This window comes from Beta vulgaris, chromosome 7 (genome assembly GCF_026745355.1).
Source record: "Beta vulgaris subsp. vulgaris cultivar EL10 chromosome 7, EL10.2, whole genome shotgun sequence".
In the NCBI taxonomy this organism is placed as follows: domain Eukaryota; kingdom Viridiplantae; phylum Streptophyta; class Magnoliopsida; order Caryophyllales; family Amaranthaceae; genus Beta; species Beta vulgaris.
This window is the reverse complement of record NC_079208.1, coordinates 57,994,845-58,015,490: the sequence shown is the minus strand read 5'-3', so window position 1 is coordinate 58,015,490 and position 20,646 is coordinate 57,994,845. Positions and strand designations below refer to the sequence as shown.

At 34.1% G+C, this 20,646-nt stretch overlaps 2 protein-coding genes across 2 annotated transcripts; both read left to right on the top strand.

Moving 5' to 3' along the window:
• Nucleotides 1-2,096: 2,096 nt before the first annotated feature.
• Nucleotides 2,097-7,477, top strand: LOC104900095 (telomere repeat-binding protein 2). Its single transcript, XM_010687435.4, has 10 exons — nucleotides 2,097-2,428; nucleotides 3,524-3,669; nucleotides 3,763-4,594; nucleotides 4,688-4,891; nucleotides 4,968-5,030; nucleotides 5,135-5,214; nucleotides 5,428-5,669; nucleotides 5,762-6,067; nucleotides 6,163-6,226; nucleotides 6,669-7,477. The coding sequence occupies exons 2-10, from the start codon at nucleotides 3,595-3,597 to the stop codon at nucleotides 6,840-6,842; spliced, it is 2,040 nt and encodes a 679-aa protein (XP_010685737.1). The 5' UTR covers nucleotides 2,097-2,428; nucleotides 3,524-3,594; the 3' UTR covers nucleotides 6,843-7,477.
• A 9,372-nt stretch (nucleotides 7,478-16,849) lies between these two features.
• LOC104900094 (scarecrow-like protein 33) lies at nucleotides 16,850-20,033 on the top strand. The gene has a single exon (XM_010687434.4). The coding sequence runs from the start codon at nucleotides 17,347-17,349 to the stop codon at nucleotides 19,603-19,605; it is 2,259 nt and encodes a 752-aa protein (XP_010685736.1). The 5' UTR covers nucleotides 16,850-17,346; the 3' UTR covers nucleotides 19,606-20,033.
• The last annotated feature ends 613 nt before the right edge of the window (nucleotides 20,034-20,646 follow it).

Sequence of the window (20,646 nt, the reverse complement as noted above, 5' to 3'; positions counted from 1 at the left end):
TATTAACCTTCTCCTTAGCCCTTACTCCCCACACAAACCAAACCTGAGATTTCAGGATGCGAGGTGAGTTACCAGCTAACTCAATCTCACTTGATTCACACTTCTTAGTTAGATATTATTGTAATGAAAGAAGTATTAATCATGATCTCAACTTTTACTTTAGTTGGTTAACGATTAGCTACAAACTTGCTATTTAGGCTATGTTCAGTTCACCTTATTTTTGCTTATTTCAGATCTAATCAGATCAGATCAGATCAGATCAGATCAGAAAAAATAAGTTCAGATCAGATCAGATCAGAAAAAATAAGTTCAGATCAGATCAGATCAGATCAGACCAGATCAGATCAGACCAGATCAGATCAGATCAGATCAGTTCAGATCATATCATGCTTATATTTAAAAATTTATTATTATTAAATATCTTTCACTACATATTAATAAAAATTATAATAATTGAATATTAATAAAGTACTCATTGAGACGAATCAAACAAGACCCCACATGACTATATTTTTTCTTATATATTGAGAAAAACTAAAAGATTATCTCTTATTGTGAATAGTGTCAAGATTCTAAGTGACAAAGATAAAAAAAATACAAAGGGGTATTATTATTTACTAGTACATTTGTTCAAAAGAATTATTATTATTGTTGTTGTTGTACTTATTAATTATTAATATTGGTAATTATTATTAATCTTATTGTTACCATTATAAATGTCATTGTTATTATTATATTAAGTTATTTTGTTGTTATTAAATAATAGAAAATTAAAAGCCACGTGTTAAGAACATAAGATTGACGCAAAAATAAGAAATATATAAAATATGATATCTCAAATTCATGATAACGAAACTACTATGTTCGGATTACATTTCAAAATAAGCTAAGTGTGAGATACAAATTATAAATTTAGATTCGGTATACCTCTTCCTACCGAATTTCAAATCTCTCTAGCTATTTGAAGTTGCACGATATTTATTTATTTTTTGCTCAAGTCATAGTTGTTTGTATATCTTGTTCTATTTTATATGGAAAAAAAAAAGTTCAGTTTGCCGACTTCTCAAGTGTGAAAATTTTTTAAGGGAAAGTGTGAAACATTGTATAGGTGCTCTTATAAAATAATGACTTGAGTTATATACTTATTTTTAGTAATTAATAATTATGATTATAATTATTATTGTTGTTCTTATAATAATGATAATAATAATAATTATTATTAATAATAAAAGTTGTATAAAAGTTGTAATAGAAATAAAATGATAATAATAGTAACACTATAAAGAATATCTTATAATGTATTGCATAATATGATTTACAAAGTAATAATATATATATAATATATATTTATAAAAGATAAGATCTTGTTGAAAAAATAAGTTCAGATCAGATCAGATCAGATCAGATCAGATCAGAAAAAATAAGTTCAGATCAGATCAAATCAGAAAAATTAAGTTCAGATCAGATCAAATCAGAAAAATTAAGTTCAGATCAGATCAGATCAGAAAAAATAAGTTCAGATCAGATCAGATCAGATAAGTTCAGATCAGAAAATTTCAGGTGAACTGAACATAGCCTTAGTACCTAAAAAAAGTTTGCTGGTTGGAACGATGAATTCACATGAACCATAAATTATCACAAACATCATTCAATTCTCATATTTTATACTTTAATAGGAGTAACTCCTACAAATTCTAATGTCACAAAAATATTAACTTTCCATGAATTCATAGCCATAGTTCCCCATCCAAATTTAGAGGGTAAGACAATCTAAAACAAGTAGTACCCAAAAACTACCTAAATCAGGAAAAAAAAAACACTAAAAATTCAAAAAAAGCAAATTATCCACAAAAACCCTGAAATTATTGCCACGACCCACAAAAATGTAAAAACAATAAATTTCCCTATCTTCATAACCCAACATTTTTTTTCTAAAATAAGGGCCCACATCCACACGATCACCACCAAAGCCACGTGTCAAAATCATATGGTGTCATCATTAACAGGGAAAAACCGGTCAAAAGGTTGGTTTAAAGAGGTAACCGGGAGTAGCCGGTAAATAGCATTATATTCACAGGAAAAACTGGTAAAGGGGGGGTCAATGGTATAAGAGAAGGGTTTAAGCAAAAAGGTTGGGTGGTTTTCAGAGGGTTTTGGCGATCACGCTTTGTTGATAGATAGATAAAGGAGAGAGAAAGAGAGGAGAGAGAAAGAGAATTTTAAAGAAAAAAAATAATATTTTTTTTTAATTTTGAGAGAAAAAGTGTAAATCATGGATAGAAATTGGAAAACGTGAAGAATTTCTATATGATTTGTTGTTTTGGGTATTGAGAAAATTCATTGAAATCTCCGAAATTTTTACAAATCTTACACACCCACCTAAAGTTTCTGGGTATTGCAGCAAATTAAGGAATTTGAAGTTTGTAAGGTGAGAAATGTAGATTTTTTTTTTTTTTTTTGGTTCATCACAATTTTGCTATGTTCTGTACAATATTGTGTTATTTGTTTTTGATTATAATTCTGGGTTTTTTGTGTGTTTTGGTGTGTGATTTGTTGTATGATTTGGGGAATTCTGGATAAAATTGGTTCGATCTGGGGCAATGCAGATTTTAGGTGAGGATTTTGGGAGGTTTACTGGGTTTTTTCTGCAAAAGATCTGGGTTTTCTTCATTTGTTCTGGGAATCTTTGTTTTTGATGCCAAAGTTGTGATCTGTGTAATTTCCAAGGTGGGAAAGTTCCGATCTTTTTTCAAGAATTATGGTGGGAAAAAATTGGGTTCAGGGTTTTTGATCAAAAACTGCTACTGTTCAACTGGGTTAGAATTTTGCACTTTTTTCATCAAAGGGTTTTAGATCATAGTTATGTTTTTGTGGGTTAGTTTTAAACAGTTTGTCGCATGATAATTTCAGTATCCTAAGATTTTGCTATAATTTTTGGCATAGAGTTTGTATGATTGTTTTGCTGATCTGGATGATGAGATATTGCGCCTGGTAGATGTTTTTACTTCTCACTTGATCATGTGAATTGTATGTTTTTGATTGTGGTAAATTGATGATGATGATGATCATTCAGTTTGGTGGGTCCAATAATACAGAAAATTTTGATGAAATTTTGAATCTTCTTATAAACTTCTTTTCTATTCATGAAATATGGTTGTTCTTCACATGTTTGTTTCTTCTCTTCATACTCACCCCCCAAATTAAGTAAGGTGGGTGATTATTTCATATTGTTTTTTTTTTTTTTTTTTATTACTCAACCTTACTGATGTTGACATTGTTGGACATGTGTAATGCCTTGATGTTTCTTTTAATCTGTCATTTTTGAAGTACTAATGAATCCTTGCGTGCTATGGGATGCACTTTGGTGTAATTATCTGTATTGCTGATTATGTTTTGCTCATTACTGATAATGGTGATCTTGTTAAACCAAAGAACTTTATTCATCTGGATGTTACCAAGTTTGTGTGTTTATTCTTTTTCTATGTAAGACAAAGTTAATAGTATCGGCTTTGGCTTTTGATAGATCTGTACGTGAAGTTGTTCGTGCTGATAGTAGTTTCTAATTGAAGACTTCTTGGGTATGTTCTCCTCGATATGTTGCAGAAGAGGTTAGATTATGGATTCAGTGGATATCAGGTGCCGTTTGTTCCTAGAGCTGCGAGGTCTAGGGTAATTTCACTTCCACTTGATTGTAATTATTATTTTGCACCCTTTGACATCCACCTCCAGCACTGAGATTTTGTTTTCAATCTCAAATTTTAGAGGAGAGGCCGCATTCAAGAGAAAGCTGTGGACAATCAACTGTGTGCATTTGATTTATTGGCTGCTGTAGCTGGGAAATTACTTGAGGGAGAATGTTCTCAGAACACCTCAACTGAAAAAGACCAGACGTGCAATATTCAAGATGTTGTCATGGAGGAGCAAGACGAGGTTAATCTATTATTGAAAGCTGAGCATTGCGATGAAGGGAGCATTGAAATTGCAACCCTGAATTTGGATCTTGGATTACAAACTCAGGACAAAGATTGCTATGTCAAAGAAACTTTAGGTCCTCAGAATGATCCTCCTTCACCCCCGGCTTCGGTGATCACATCATCTCATCACACGGACAAGGATGATTCTCTTGTTAAGATGGATATGAATGATGATAAAAGTGATTTCTGCAGTCATTTCAGGAATTCAGAGGTTGCTCATGGTCATAGAGATTCATGTATTCCTAAAGTGAATGAATCTTCAGAACTGTATGATGGCAAAGGAGCGATATTATCTGGAAATGAGCTTGATATGCACAGTTCAGAGGATCCTGAGTATTTCAACAGGAAGGCTCCAACAGTTGCCAGCTCAGATTGTAGTATTAAACTGTCTTTGGGCACGGATCACTTTCCATGTGCTTCACTTTCCCCTTTCAGGAATAATAATGTAAATGTAGTTAGTAGAGATGATGACGAAAACTCTTCCGAGTGTACTCAGCCTAGCGCACTGAAAGTCGCTAGGTTTCCTACACGTATAGGTGACCGGAGAATCCGGAAGCTGCTGGCATCCAAGTATAGGAGAGCAGCTATTAAAGCAAAGGACGGAGATCACTCTGATACTGGTAAATACTTCTCCTTGGATCTTTCTGTGAGTTGTATAGTTTTGTTAAAACCATCTGACTGCTTGAAGGCTGTTGATGATATTTCATTTGCAGAATTACGCTGTATACATCGCAGCAGGAGAACTGGTTATAAGCGCCAGAGATCACGGAGGATATATCCTTTCAAGAAAAGGAAGTTTTATCACTATAGCTCATTATCAAATTCTGATGGTAGTACTGGATGTAAAGGTGTATATAGTTCTCCAGTTAGGGCCATTGGTCAAACTGTTTCTGCTTTCAGTGCAGTCAGGCATAGAGGTGTGGCTTCTGGTCTTTTTGTTGTATGATCTTCAATAATATGTCGAACTGTTGCTAACTGTACATCAACTTGTAGTCAATGGATCATCATCAAGCGTTGCTGGTCAGAGCACAACCTTTGCGACCAGGGAATCCCACGGTATAACCTCAGCCAATGTAGCAATTTTATCTGCTTTCTTTTACTTGATTGAGTTCTGAAACGTTAGAATATCTCATATGATGATGTCTTGCATTTTTACTCAGTGAAGCTTAGGATCAAGTCTTTTCGAGTGCCGGAGCTTTTTATTGATTTGCCAGAGACAGCTACCATTGGTTCTCTTAAGGTATGATGGCAAACTAGGATTGTGCTGAGATCATATATATTTTGAATTATCTGCCTATGTTTTGACACTCTTTTGCAAACCTAGCTTTAGGACCTGTTTACCTTTTGCCTACCGTGAAAGATGTGGGAGATCACACATTTTGATACATGTACCGTTCTTTGTGTGTTGTGATTTCTATGAATGAAACCTTATCCTAACTTTCCTTATTTTCAGAGAACAGTGCTGGAAGCTGTGACCGCCTTACTTGGAGGAGAACTTCGTGTTGGGGTGCGCCTTCAAGGAAAAAAGATCAGAGACGATAACAGAACTCTATTGCAGTCTGGTATTTGTCATGATGATAAGGTAGAATCTTTGGGTTTCACCTTGGAGCCCAACCCTTCACATGTCAGTGCACCTGTGAGTTCTGAGGATGATTCTCTCATGTTCTCTACTGATGTGCCTCAGCCACTGTCAAGGTAAGCTGCTGCTTTCTCAATTGTCACACTTTGTAAAAGTTACATCTATATGTATTTTTTTGAAGCTTAACAAGCTTGCGTTCTTTAATCAGGTGTCCTACTACGAGTGCAAATCATGAGGGAGCTTCTCATGATCATTTGGTGACCAATATGGGCAATTTAGTAGAAAGTGATCATGATTCAGCACCTTCACCTGCCGAATTTACAGAAGAGAAAGGTGTAATTGATTCCCGTGCTTTAGTTGCTCTCCCTGAGGGTACTCCACAGGCATTATCTGTGGTTCCAGCACATCAAAGATCTAAGCGATCTGAGATGGCACAACGTAGAATTCGTCGACCTTTCTCTGTGTCCGAAGTTGAGGCTCTAGTCCAAGCAGTTGAGAAGCTCGGCACCGGAAGGTATGCTTTTCTACTTTCTTGGATTCACCCCTATTATTCCGAAATTCTTAGAACTCGCAGCACGTTAGTTAAATTGCAATTGGCATTGTTTTTAGGTGGCGGGATGTTAAGCTACGTGCTTTTGATAATGTGAAGCATCGAACCTATGTCGATCTGAAGGTATTCCATATTTCTCTAAAATTATCTAGCTTTGTTTTGTTTAGTCTTCTATAGTCTTTCTATCGGACCCACATGGTTCATTATGTATACTTCTCAACAGTTGGTACATCAAATGGTTGCGTGCATCAACAATCATTGGGCTGTCTTTATAAATATACAAGTTTATAATCTTTTATTTGCCGCAAGGAATCTTTTGTTGTTTCCTCCACAAGACTTCTTCTCGCCTTTTGCCCCTTAACAAACAAACTAAAATGATAGTGAACTTGCCCTCATCTTAAAGAAGAATGCCCACCTTCTACCTTTTCGACTTTGTAAATCATAGTATAATGCAACAAGCAAAAATGAATACATCATCATCCATTGCCTTTGTTTGATGAGAGAGAACAACTCACGTGCTGAACGGCTCGTTTACTTATTTATTTATTTTTTCTGGAATAATCAGGATAAGTGGAAAACATTGGTGCACACGGCAAGAATATCCCCTCAACAAAGGAGGGGAGAGCCTGTTCCTCAGGAGCTGCTGGACAGGGTGTTATCTGCCCATTCTTACTGGTCACAGCAGCAAGCTAAGCAACAGCTCAAACAACAATCATCCGACTCGTGCCTTCTTCTTTGAAATCTATTCAAGAGCATAGGAGAGCTACGTTGGATGAAAAATGTGGATTATTATATATATTATATATATATAGAACAAACATATATTCGGGTTTAGATATGGTATGTCCAGATTTTAATTTCTTGCTGACATTATGTTTACGATGATGATGATGATGATGATGATGATGATAACGATGAATGGTTGTGATGTAAAAAAGTAGTGACATGGAGAGGAGTGTAATTGGAGTTGAAGGTGTTTCTTAGGAATTCATGTAACAGATCTATGGCTCATTTGCCGCGATTTCATCTTTTGCCTGTTTGGGTGAAGGCGAATTGCTTGGCGCTTGTAAATGGTTGATGGAATAAGGGCTTTTGCTAACGGAGTTCGTTTGGCACTCCATTTCCTCACCTCTGTTCTTAATTTGGAGGTTTTTTTTTCTCCTTCTGTTAATTTTCTAGGGAAACAGGGATAGTTTGGTTATAGGAGTAGTTTTAAGATGATTCACTTTTTAGATGTTTTAACTGATTGTGGAGTTCTTAATGTACCTGTTTCTTCATTGTTGCATTTGGCTGGTATATTCTCAAGGTTTATTTCACATGTAAGGTTGATGTAATTGAATATTTAAGTTGAAATGTAATTGATTTCATTTCTTATTTCTTCTATCTTTTTGGTATTGAATCTTTTTTTTTGTTCCTACCATCTTACCACTTAAATGAGGCCGCATTCTACATCAAACATGGAATGTGTTTGAATTTGAGTTCGAATAGCTGCCCACCTATCATAGGTTGGATGTCATCAACTAACAATATCTAATAGGTGACTTTTAATTGATCAACTTGTTCATTTAATATAATTCAATGTAGTGAAAGTATTGGGTCAGACCGTCTGACGTATTGTTTACTGTCAGACGGGCTGAGCCCAATACATCTTCTCTCTGCTTCACTTCTTAGGTCACATTTTCTCTCCTCTTTCTTCTTCTTCTCTGGATTTTCATATAATCCTTCAAATCTGCCATAATCAATCTTCAAGGATTTGTTCAATCATTTCGTCGGTAAGGGGAAACCGAAAAGCTTTACTTTTGGTGGACTGGAGTTTGTAAAATTATATTACATTCAGAAACTAGATGAGTATTGATAGTTTGTAAAATAATCGGCAGAAATAACCTCATCACTAGCATTTATGATCTAAATTGAAAGATTATTTCACGGGAAAAAGTTCGTCATACCAAAATCCATTTCAATGCTTTGTAAACAAAGTTCATTTATGTCATAGATCAGTAACACTTAACACCTGATATTGAAAATCCATCGCACCCGCAACCAACAAATGGGAAAAGAAGTGTGGTTTGTCAAGAAAAAAAGCATGATCAAGAGGAATGAAGAAGAAGGAGAAAGTGAAAGAAAGCAGAGGTCAGTGTTTTGTTTTTCAGTTGGACTTTGTTTTGTTTCAGTTGGACTTTGTGTTTCTTTCAGTTGGACTTTGTGTTTCTTTCAGTTGGACTTTCTTTTCTTTCAGTTGGACTTTGTTTTGTTTCAGTTGAACTTTGTGTTTCTTTCAGTTGGACTTTCTTTTCTTTCAGTTAGACTTTCTTTTCTTTCAGTTAGACTTTTTTTTCTTTCAGTTGGACTTTCTTTTCTTTCAGTTGGACCAACTGAAGGAAATAATGGGCCAACTAGAAGAAATAATGGACTAACTGAAACAAAATGAAGACTACCTGAAGAAAAATGTAGACTACCTGAAAAAGAATAAAGACCAACTGAAACCCAAGTAAGTCTAACTGAAGCACAAAAACCCACTGAAAAACAAAGAAGACTAACTGAAAACAAAATGAAGACTACATGAAAAAAAATTGGAACCACCTGAAAAAAAATGAAGACTAACTGAAAAAAAATTGGAACCACCTGAAAGTCGTCCGACCAAGATTATGGTCGGACGAGTCCGACACAATACGTTCTCTTCAATGTAATAGGCATCAAGATATAGATTAATGCAATTATACATCTATTCAAAGTGTAGATTACCCATTAGAGTCAAACGATTAAAGAAAGAAAAGAAATCTTTCGTCATCAGAATTTAAACTATTAATCTCTATTATTTCATCATTAGAATTTAATCTATTAATCTCTATTGGCTAATTTATTTGTCGTGGGAATAAGGTTAGCACAATTCTCTCTCGTGTGAGTTGTGAGTAGGAAATGGTTTAACAATTAGAAACAAGAATTATCGACTTTTATGATGTCAAATATAAGATAACACAATGTTAATGTTACAATTACAAGGTTGCAACACCAACTTTAATGTTGATTCGCTCCATGACATACTGTTATAGATTTCAACATATTTATTAGATTTGTTTACAGTCACTTTTAGGGTCCTTCATTGTATTCTTTACTTCCAATTAATGGCTTATTATCCCCAAAAAATAGAGAGATTAAACAAACATTTCTTTAATTGCTTGAGGAAAGAGGACAAACCCATTTAATTATATATAAAAAAAAGGAGAAACCCATTTAAAGTTCGAGACCTTGGAAATACTCCATCTATTTCAAAATATAAGACATTTACGTTTTACGAAAAAATATTTTGGCCAAAAATATCTCTCATAATATGATAAATAAAAATTTTAAAAACTTATATTGCTGGATTCGTCCTAAAAAATACTATAATAATATTAATTTTTTAAATTTTTTATCCGCGTAAATTGAGAGTAATTAACCGTTAAAATTCGACCTTCAACATTGTATATGTTTTATATTTTGAACGGAGGGAGTAGGTAAATAGTGTTTCACTCCTTTGTCATGATTATAAACGTGAAAGTTCCCATTTTTGGTGAAATTTACAAAAAATAAGGTGGTATCTCAGAAAAAGCAATTAGGCTGCAGACAAGAAGGGCCAGAATAATACACATATTGAGGATCAATATTTGGCAATAGAGAATAAATATTAGGAACTAACCATTAAAGTAAAGAGCTTTATAAGGTGATATACCTAATTACTAATATCTCTAGAGTTTCTGGCCTAACTGTAGGTAGTTATGTTTGATCTAAGAGCAAAGCTAGCACGTGCTTTCACGTGCTACTATCTTTTAAAAAGAGAATCACGTTAGCTAAGCTTAGCCAAAAAATTAACGTAATAAAGCTTAATAATTAAATAATTTACATTCATAGTGCAAAAATATAGCTATATTGTCCTTTACGTCCCATCACAAATATGTAGTGTAATGTTGGGATATAGGATCTGTTCGGCAAACATAGCTGTGTTAGTTGTGTTGTGTGCTAGTAGCGATTAATTTTTAACTGTGAAAGTAGCTGTTTGGTAAAAGTAGTTGCAGAGATTATAATTATAATATTAATTTCAATAACATGATCAATTATTTTATGTTATTATAAATACTACTTTTTTTCTTGTACATTATAAAGTTTGCCGAAAGCTATATAAACACTACTTGAAACTTTAACCACTACTCCAAACTCTATCATGTCAAATACTTAATTAGTGTCTTGACTTGGTCAAAACATTAATAGCTAATTCAAAAACTGTTACCGAATATGCCTATAGTCTTCAATGTTAGTGTGGGTCTTTGTCACACACGAAAGGAATAGATTGTTATTGACGTTTTTATAGTGAGTACAAGAAACTTTGGATGAGCATAAAAGAACAATACTGATAGATGTGCATCGATTTTTTTTTTTTGAATGAACACAAATAAAATTATGTACATAAATGAAACAATGTGTATGATCATAAGAAAAATTCAATGTACATATAATGAAATTGGGTTGAATACCAATATATAGTCTTAATTAGAAGTTAAATGTACCTAATCTAGGGGTGTGCACCGGCCCAGGACCGATGGACCAAAATTTGGACTTTTTTTGGACAGGATGGGACCCAACCAGGATTTTTCCTTATCCGATCTGATCCGGTTTTGGACCTCTTGGATCACAATACACATTTTTTAATATTTTTTTTTAGATTTATACATATTTATCAATTAGATACATTAAAATTAATAATATAACAACAATGATCTTAAAGTCAATAGATAGTAGGTTTTTAACTTTCTAACTTCCTAACTTTGAAATTATTTCAACCTTTAAACTATCTTTTTACGAAAAATACATAAATTCCGATTCACCGGTCCGGACCTTTGAAATCCTGATTTTCAGAGGATCAGGGATCAAATCGAAATTTTTGATCCGGTCCGATTCAAATTTCGATCCGACTTTACCTTCGGACACCCCTAACTAAACCTAGTAAGAGCCGTTCGATTAAATTAATTTGAAAAGACTTTATAACTCTTTTTCGACAGCAAACTATTCAGAATTAATTAGTTTCTTTCTTTAAAATACTTGTAGCTGTAAAAGAATATTCCAATCTAGTTATAAATGAGCATTTAGATGCTTGGTGCTTATATTCGGATAATAACAGTTACATCACATTCACTAAAAGATACCCTTTACTTTCATAGTTGTTACATCATTCTTCATTCATACGGGTAGATAAGTCATAAGTAGGATGTAGCATATATTTATATTACGTAAAGTACATTAGTTGAAGCACAAATGTTAATAATGTAGTGGCTATAAATCTCTTGTGGCTATAATTTAAGACGATGTTGTCTCTTTCTCTCCAAAGAAAAAATAAATAAATAAAGAAAATGTTTCTCGTCTTCTTTGTTGTACTGTTTTTCTTTATTATTCTTTTAAACTTTTTTATGTTCTTTATTCAAAATTATTGAGGTTGAGAAAATTTTCCATGAAGGTGGGTCATAATAAGATAACTTATCTCTTAAATTATGGTTTTATTTTCATGGTCACAACTGATGGCACCTTAAAGAATGGCCTCAGCAACTTTGGTTTATATGTTGGTGTAATTTATTATTATTATTATTATTATTATTATTATTATTATTATTATTATTATTATTATTATTATATATTTGGATTAATATTATGTTATATAAATAGAAAGATTCCTTCTAAAACTAAAAGAATAGTTTATTTATATAAGACACCTATGTAATATTAATTTTTTGTTGTGGTATCGTCGAGAGCTTTTGGATTTCACGTGACACTTCAGTCATTGACATTTTTATATGTTATCTCAAATAATTATATTACCTTACCTATAAATTACCCGCTAGCCACCTTCCTACAATCCACACCATCTCTATCGTCACTAAGCAGATCCACAATCCCCACCACTTCTATCGTCGCCAAGCAGGTAAGATAAAGGGGGTTCACTTGAGGGAGATAAGAGGAATTTTTCAAATGAGTTTCATAATATTTGATTTTTAGACATCAGAAATATAAAATGGGAAGCAATATCGTTATTCCACCACATCAATCTCATCTACACAAGCCTAGATTATGCAGTATTTATTGTAATAAGTACAATGTCTATCTACAAATGGTGTTATTTTGGCTTGTGATACGAATGGTTTTTTCAATGAGTCAGAAAAGGGGAAAAAAAAAAAAAACTGGGCTGCTACATTGTTAGATGCTATCAAACAATCATAGGCATGTTTAATTTGTTATTCTAACTTACTATAAGGCCCAATTCACCATTCAAAAATTTCCATCCTATTGCATCAAGGGTAACAATCTTAGGCATGTTTAATTTGTTATGGCTTATTATAAGGCCCAATAACAATTCAAAATCTCCATACTATTGCACAAGTTCACTAATCTCAAACATTGAAGAATAACGGATTGTGTAACAGCTATTAACCTACTTAATCAATGTAATGATGCACCCAACATGTATTATGCTATTCTATGTAGAGAACTAGAGATGGTTAGCTTCATTCATATTCCTCAGATACAAAACAAGTTGGCGGAATAGATGACAAAGGAGTGTAGAAAAAGTTCCTTAGAATGTAATGTAACTAGGAATACCTTTCGCGTTAGGTATTGTATGAGTGACTCAAACTCGGTTTGTAATATGGCTACATTAGAGCTTTAATCTTCGTTGCTTTTGTACCAAAAAAAAAAATTGAAGAATAAACATGGATTTTAAATCGTCTTAGCCTAAATGTTGTTTGGACTGAGCATCCTGTTTTCTTTAGATGTTGCCTTACACTTCAATTTCGAATCTTCAACGTAGCATTTGCAATCATTTAAATTTCGTTGATATTAATCTTGTTTTTGAGTTTATGTGACACCAATTTATAGTAGTTTTTAGGGTTCTGATTATGTAAAAATCATATTAACTTCAATTATTAGTTTTCTCCAAATAAAAAAATCAAAGTGGTGTTCAATCAAAAAAGACTAGAGTGTCTTTTCTTTTTCTTTTTTAATGGCAAAAGTTACCAAAATCGATTTGTAAGGTAGTACATTGTTCAAGAGTTACTAAACTTTGATTTCAGAAAAAACTTTCTAATCTATATTTTACAACCTCGACAATTCATTGTGTCCATATGACCATATATACATTAAACCACTACTACTATATTGCTTCTAAGACAGTAATGGCTACAAAAACTATTTCGGCTAACATTACCCAAATCTTTAAGTTGTATTACAAAGGTTTGTTTAGTATTCCCTTCGTGCGAGTTCATTCATCATATCCGGGTGTACAATATGTATGGTACACTCACAACTAAATTTTGCTCATTTGGAACTCTCCTTTATCGTATATTTTGCTCATTAGATGATTTCAAATGAATAATGAGCAAAAAATTAATTTTAGATGTACCATACTCATGATACACCATAAATTTTTTGCCTTCGTCCTGATCTAATCGTCTTTGCTCCAAGAATAACCAAAGATTTTGAGTTCAATCCCTAAATATGCAACAAATTAAACCTTGTTAAATGAGCTATTTTTTTTTTTTTTAATCATCAAAAAAAAAAAATGAGCTATTTTTTCTAAGTTGGACTGGTGTTGGCTTGAATCTGGATTAATCAGGTTCTAGAATAATATCAGGTAATTTCATGAGTAAAAAGGAGCTCCTATTACTCGCAGTTTTTTTTTTTTTAAAAAAACAAAGTTTCTAGCTAGCACCTTTTTTTCTTACATGTGGTTAGAAAAGTCAATTGTTTCAATATTTCAAGCCAATATCCAACGATTGTAGTGATTACTTCTTTTCAATTTTCAACGATCTAATATCAATTTTTACCATGTTCTCTGCATCATGACTTCAAAATAACTGGAATAGTAGACATTGAACATCAGTCTAAAAGGGCACTACTTTAAGGAGCAAACATCATAAAATGCATGAATGCTATAATCATTAGTTGGTTGCAAAATTTGACAGAGGGGTGATTGATTGGGTGCAAATATTTTCGGGTGAAAAATGATTTTTATGGAAAACAATTTACAATGAAAAAGACTATTCTAAATTATTTTCGTTGTGGGTTTCTATATAAGAAAAATGAAGAAACAAAAGAAAAATGAAAGGCAAAATAAGGAGGTAGTGAAAGGAGTTTACAAGAAAGATCAAGATATAGAAGGAAAACAATTTTCCCGTCAAAATGGTTTTCTATTGTTGGGAGAGCAATTTTACTTTTAGGAAATATGGTTTTATACTCGTTTGCAAACCAAACAATCTATACTAATATATTAAAAGGCGTTCGTACACAAGGAACTACGCCGCGTGGCTATCCCCTTAAAGTGTTTAAGCAAGGAACTTCGTCACGTGGAAAATAGAAAATGCATCTTATAAGATTTAATTCCCTGATTTCAAGCTTATACACTAAAGTTTTAACCACCAAACCAACTAATATTTGATGTTATATTTATAAAGTAAAATGTTAATAAATGAATATTACAAATGCTTGTGGCATAAGCCGAGCCTAAAAACTAGTGTAAAACTAAAAAGAGATGAACACAATTTTTCAAAAAAATGTTTTACGCCTACCGAATGAAGCCAAAATATTAGGTCGGCCTACAAGTAGTCTATTGTATTTTCTTTTTTAAAAAAAGTCTAATTTATTATCAATATAAATATAATGCATTTGTTGACTAGTAGTACAAAAAGTTGTAATCAAAGATATAGTACACCAATCAATCAGAGTACACCAAATAACATAATATCTTCTTCTCAAATCTCAATATAGTGATTACATAGATAATAGATTCATATCCAACCAAGTTCTTTCTCAAAAAGTATATAAAATCCAAAAAAAGTTAATTAATGATAGAATTCACGGTCCACAATCACAATATCACATGCATGTATCAAATTCCTGTAGAATTAGGAAAAACAGTAGCCTTGACTACAACTACTTTTCCTTCATAAGAATATAATAAAATAATGAAGTTGATTAAATTACACATGATATCCATCATTTACAGACATTTTTATGTGATAGTGTGATACCATTTCAAATAATCATATTATCACCCGCCTACAATTTTATTCTTTTATCTGTTTTTCGATTTCTAAAATATTTATATTAATAAAACAAAAAATTGAACACATAAAAATGGAGAAAAGCCGACTACCGAAATCAAATCGATGAGCATAGAGATGGCCAACAGTGCAGGTCAATCCAGCCCAGTTCGCCTCTTGGGCCGTGTGGGTTGGGCCCTCGAAAAGTCTGGTCCATTCAACTCGAACCGTGACATTGGTGGGTGGGTCGTGGGCCAGGTTTTTTGAGCCCAGCTCATGAAAGCTCACTACTAAAATCGCCCAGTTCAGTTCACGAAATCGGTCCAGTCCAACCCAAATAATTATTCAACCAAATTGTTTACATATTAATCAAATTGTATATATTTTAATCAAATTACGTATATTATAATTCAATCAAAATTCAAAAATAATGAAATTATTCATTAATATTAATAATATATTTTAATTAATTTTAAAGATTTTAGGTAACAATAATAAATGATAATATAACTTCGAAAAAAATTCTCACGCCGGCCCGCTAGGCCCACAAACCGCCAGAACCGCTTCCCGAACCGTGAAAATGGGTAACAGATCGGTGTGGGTCAAGATTTTTCAGCTCGTGGACCAGCTCTCCCAAACCGTAAATTTCACGTCTGATCCTGAGCCGTGAAATCTCAACTGGCCCGCTAGGACCCACAGACCAACTCGTCCAGCCCGCAACCGTAATCATCTCTAGATGAGCATCGCATTACACAAATGCGATGTCTAACATCTGAGCAAACCAAACCCACGATTCCCTTTTTGTAACTCATTGACCATTATTTTAGTTACTTCCACTAAATTTATGGTAATAATCTTTGGTTACATATATGCTAAAATGAGACGTTGTGGGTCTACTTGGTGATGATAGTTGTTTGGGGACTATGGAGAGATAGTTGGAGGGTAGTTAGGAAGGGAGGAAGGTGGTATCCATATAACTATTTGAGTTGATAATACACAAAAATGTCAAATGAAATCGCATGAAATTCAATTCTTTTTGACGATACTGCATAAAAAAGTCACTAATACAAGAATATCTTATAAGTTTTCACAAAAACTTGGAGTAACAATCTTGAAAGTTTACAATCTGTGCAAATTCTTAGGTACTCCCAGAAGCACCTAGTTCTCCAGCACACTTGTGCTTAAATGAGCAAAATGTAAAATGTGCAAAAAACATAAAAGCATTATAAAGGCTTGAACTAATCTTGAGTGACCTGGTTCACACTAATATTATTATGGACCAAAGCCACCCACATGACATATTGATTCTTTTTTCTTCGTATAGTAAACTTTTAAAATCTTAAGTTACACTATTCTATTATCATCTATGATCTAACACAGTGACAAGTTTATATGATATAGTTACCACTTCTTACAATAGTTTATCACAATGAAATTTTCATTTTATATCATAATATCTTTTTTTAACTCACATAGTCTCCTTTTTTACATAATGACCCTTTTCGACTTTTTCATAAATCACATGTACTAGCATTGGGTTCCGGCTACAACTCCATATAAGTTATTACTGAAGGCTTTGCCTAATTTGTAGCTTTCAATTTCAATATCTTTCAACAGAGATTAATACATTTAATAGCAATCTTAGGGACATCTTTGTCAACAACATGGGAGAAAAGGAACAAATATAGAAGGGGTCAAAAAGATAAGGTGGAAGAAGAACTAAAGTGGGAGATGATGCTCGTGAATTGAACAAATAGAGACTAAATAGACCCCCCTCTTTCCCTTTCAACCTTTGCTTATTTCTTCTCTGAAGGTTCCTTTTTTTTTTCCAATCAAATAAGCAAGTGATTAACCTGAATCTTCCACCCAAATTCATTTCTTTTTATCTGCTTCTTTCTCATCATCTTCTTTCTTTCTATTATTTGAGGTAAGATTAATCTTTTCCCCCCTTTTGCTTTAATTTTTATCTTTATATTGTCTATTTTCATAACCAATTGCTTGTATTTTATTCAATTTTCACCTTTTTGTACTTAGCTTTGAACTGGGTTTCAGTTATTTTTGTTGATTATTTGAGAAAGTTAGTGTCTTGACTTGAGTTTTTATGGGTTAGGGTTGTAAGTTTTTCCTGTTTGATTATATCAGTTTGTGTAGAATTTTTGTCTAAAATTTCAAGGAAATTGAATCATGGGTTCCCAATTTGGGGAATTTCCTGAAAATTTTGTGAATGGGTCGGAACCTGTTAATGAAATCATGTCCCCTGGTTATGATGAATCTCTAAATTATGCCAATTTGTTCAATTACAAAGACCCATCTCAAGACCTAACTTCCTTGAACTTCCCAAGCCCTTTAGCTAATCCGATTCTACCCAACTTGAGCTCGTTCTCGGGGGCGAGCGAAGGGGTCGAATTGTCTGATGATAGTGATTCTGATGATGTTCTGAAGTACATTAGCCAAATGCTTATGGAAGAGGATATGGAGCAGAAACCATGTATGTTCCATGATTCTTTAGCCCTTCAAGCTGCTGAAAAACCCTTTTATGATGCATTGGGCCGGAATTACCCTTCTTCACCTAAACAACACCCGCTTATTGATCATAGTGTTGATAGCCCGGATGATAATTCTTGGAGTTCACCTAGTGATTCTAGTGGCAGTAGTTGTAGTTCTAGTTCAATTTCAACCAATTCTGTGGATCCTACAATGGTTGCTGATTTAAGTGACCATAGTAAGCCCTTGGTTACTCAAGCTCGTACAATTAGTTCGTATTCCCAGCCATCAAACTTTTCTCACTGGTCGTTTGGCTCATCAAGTTCCGTTGGTGGAACTACTTCTAACGATTTGATGATGTCCTCTCTCGGTTTTCCAATGGGTATGGATTTATTCAGTGATAAAGAATCCATAATTCAGTTTCAGAAGGGGATGGAGGAGGCTAGTAAGTTCCTCCCTAAGAACAATAATATTTTTATTGATCTTGAGAACATCAACGTTCCTAATGAAGCAAAGTGTGATGCTTCAGCTGTGGTTGTTAAGAAGGAAACTGGTGATAACTCGCCTGATGAATCAAGAGGAAGTAAGATTCACTATCGTGAGGATGAGAATATTGAGGAAGGCCGGAGTAGCAAGCAGTCAGCTATATCGATTGAAGAAGAGGCTGAGTTGTCTGAATTGTTTGATAGGGTCTTGCTATGCCCTCCTAGTACTCATGAGGCTCATTGTACCATGGGCTTGGACTCCAAGAAGGGCTCAACCCTGCAGGCTAGCCAACCACAGGGAGGTAAGGGTCGTCCAAGGAAACAAGTTAATAGTAAAAATGTTGTGGACTTAAGGAGTCTGCTTATCCTCTGTGCCCAATCTACTGCATCAGATGATCGTAGAACAGCTGATGAATTACTTAAGCAGATTAGAGAGCACTCTTCTGCTGGAGGGGATGGATCCCAGAGGTTGGCCCATTATTTTGCTAATGCTCTTGAGTCCCGCTTGGCTGGAACTGGGTCGCAGATCTATACTGCTCTGAATTCCAAGAGGACCTCAGCTGCAGATATGATAAAAGCATATCAGTTCTTCATTCGCACATGCCCATTTAAGAAGATATCTATTGGCTGTGCAAATCATATGATCTTAAAAGCAGCTGAAAAATGTTCAAAACTTCATGTGATTGATTTCGGCATCCTCTATGGTTTTCAGTGGCCTGTCCTTATTCAACGCCTGTCAGAGCGACTTGGTGGACCCCCAAAATTGTGTATTACCGGGATTGATCTTCCCCAGCCTGGGTTTCGTCCAGCAGAGAGAGTTGAGGCAACAGGACATCGCTTGGCAAAGTATTGTGAACGGTTTAAGGTCCCTTTTGAGTATCATGCGGTTGCACAAAAATGGGAAACAATTAGAGTCGAGGACTTGAAGATAAAAAATGATGAGGTTGTTGTGGTTAATTGCTTATATAGGTTCAAGAACCTCCTTGATGAGACAATAGTGGTTGATAGTCCAAGAAATGCAGTTCTCAATTTGATTAGGAAGATAAAGCCTACTATGTTTATCCTTGGTGTCGTGAATGGATCTTACAATGCTCCATTTTTTGTCACGCGTTTCAGAGAGGCCTTGTTTCATTACTCCACCCTATTTGATATGTTTGATACCAATGCCTCCCGGGATGATCCTGAGAGGTTCATGTTCGAGAAGGAATTTTATGGGCGGGAGATCATGAATGTTGTAGCATGTGAAGGCACAGAGAGAATTGAAAGACCTGAGACATACAAGCAGTGGCAGGTCAGAAATAACAGGGCAGGATTTAGACAATTTCCATTCGACCAAGATCTTATTAATAAACTGAGGTGCAAAGTCAAGGCAAATTACCATCGAGACTTCGTCATTGATGTTGATGGATATTGGGCATTGCAAGGATGGAAGGGTCGGATAACCAATGCGATCTCTGCATGGGTCCCAGCCTAGGTACAGGTTAATGCAGCACGCCTCATTACTTACAGGATGCTGCATCAGTATCTGTATTTTCTGAAGGTTTGTTTTAGTGACAATGAGTAGGGTGGAAGCTAATTCGCTTAAAATTACAGGCAATGAAGCATATGATATTGGTACTACGCTGCTGAAATGTGGTATATAAATAGTGTAGAATGAACTTTGCAGGTTGTTTCTTCGTGTGAGTTTTTTATGTTAGCTTTGTATTGTTTGTTAGATCTTAGATGTTAGTCTTATAATTAGGATCTCAGGAGGCAAGTACTTGTATTTGCAACTTTTGTTATTGCGCAAGTAAAGCAAACTGTGATCTGTTGTAATGTAAGTTAGAAGTTGAGGTCATATGATGTACTTCTATAATGTATAATGTACTAATGCACTGGCAATTAATTCAATTTTGTGGACTATTCTAGTGTCCCAGATTCAAAAATTCATCTAATCCATCTTCTAGTGTCCCAGATTCAAAAATCTGGTTCACCTTCACCCTTACTTCATCTTCACCAAATCGTTCAAGATCGCCTATGGTCACCGTTGCACGTAAATTTGAAGGAGCGAGTAGTTTCTGCATCGCAACGACATGTTTCCTGAAAGTAATTCTTCTGAGAGGCATCATATAACTTAGCAATATAAACTGTTCAGGAAATTGACATACGGGTATTAGCCTAGTCCTAGGTAGAAGTGGACTAGTGATCATCATAACTCATACACATTCGTATTTTTTTTAGTTGCACCATTTGCTTCTTGGTACTATTCATCAACTAAATTTGTTAACCTATGTCGCATCATTATTAATGCACTAGCAATTAGTTTTTTTTTTTTTTTTTTTTTTTTTTTTTTTTTTGAAAGAGAAATTTCATTAATTGAAGGCCAAACGGCATCTACAATAGGTATTAAAGTAAAACAAGATACAATTAAACAAGACTAAATCAAATTCGTCTTCGAAGAAACTACAATGAACCAGATCGAACAATACAGCACTGCCCTCTTGTATTTGCTGAATCAAGCAGCTATTGATGAGGA

Coding starts and splice junctions, on each gene's coding strand:
- LOC104900095 (XM_010687435.4), top strand. CDS start 3,595: ATGTTGCAGAAGAGGTTAGATTATGGATTCAGTGGATATCAGGTGCCG. Junction 4,892..4,967: donor CAGTGCAGTCAGGCATAGAG/GTGTGGCTTCTG, acceptor ATCAACTTGTAG/TCAATGGATCATCATCAAGC. Junction 5,670..5,761: donor GTGCCTCAGCCACTGTCAAG/GTAAGCTGCTGC, acceptor TTCTTTAATCAG/GTGTCCTACTACGAGTGCAA.
- LOC104900094 (XM_010687434.4), top strand. CDS start 17,347: ATGGGTTCCCAATTTGGGGAATTTCCTGAAAATTTTGTGAATGGGTCG.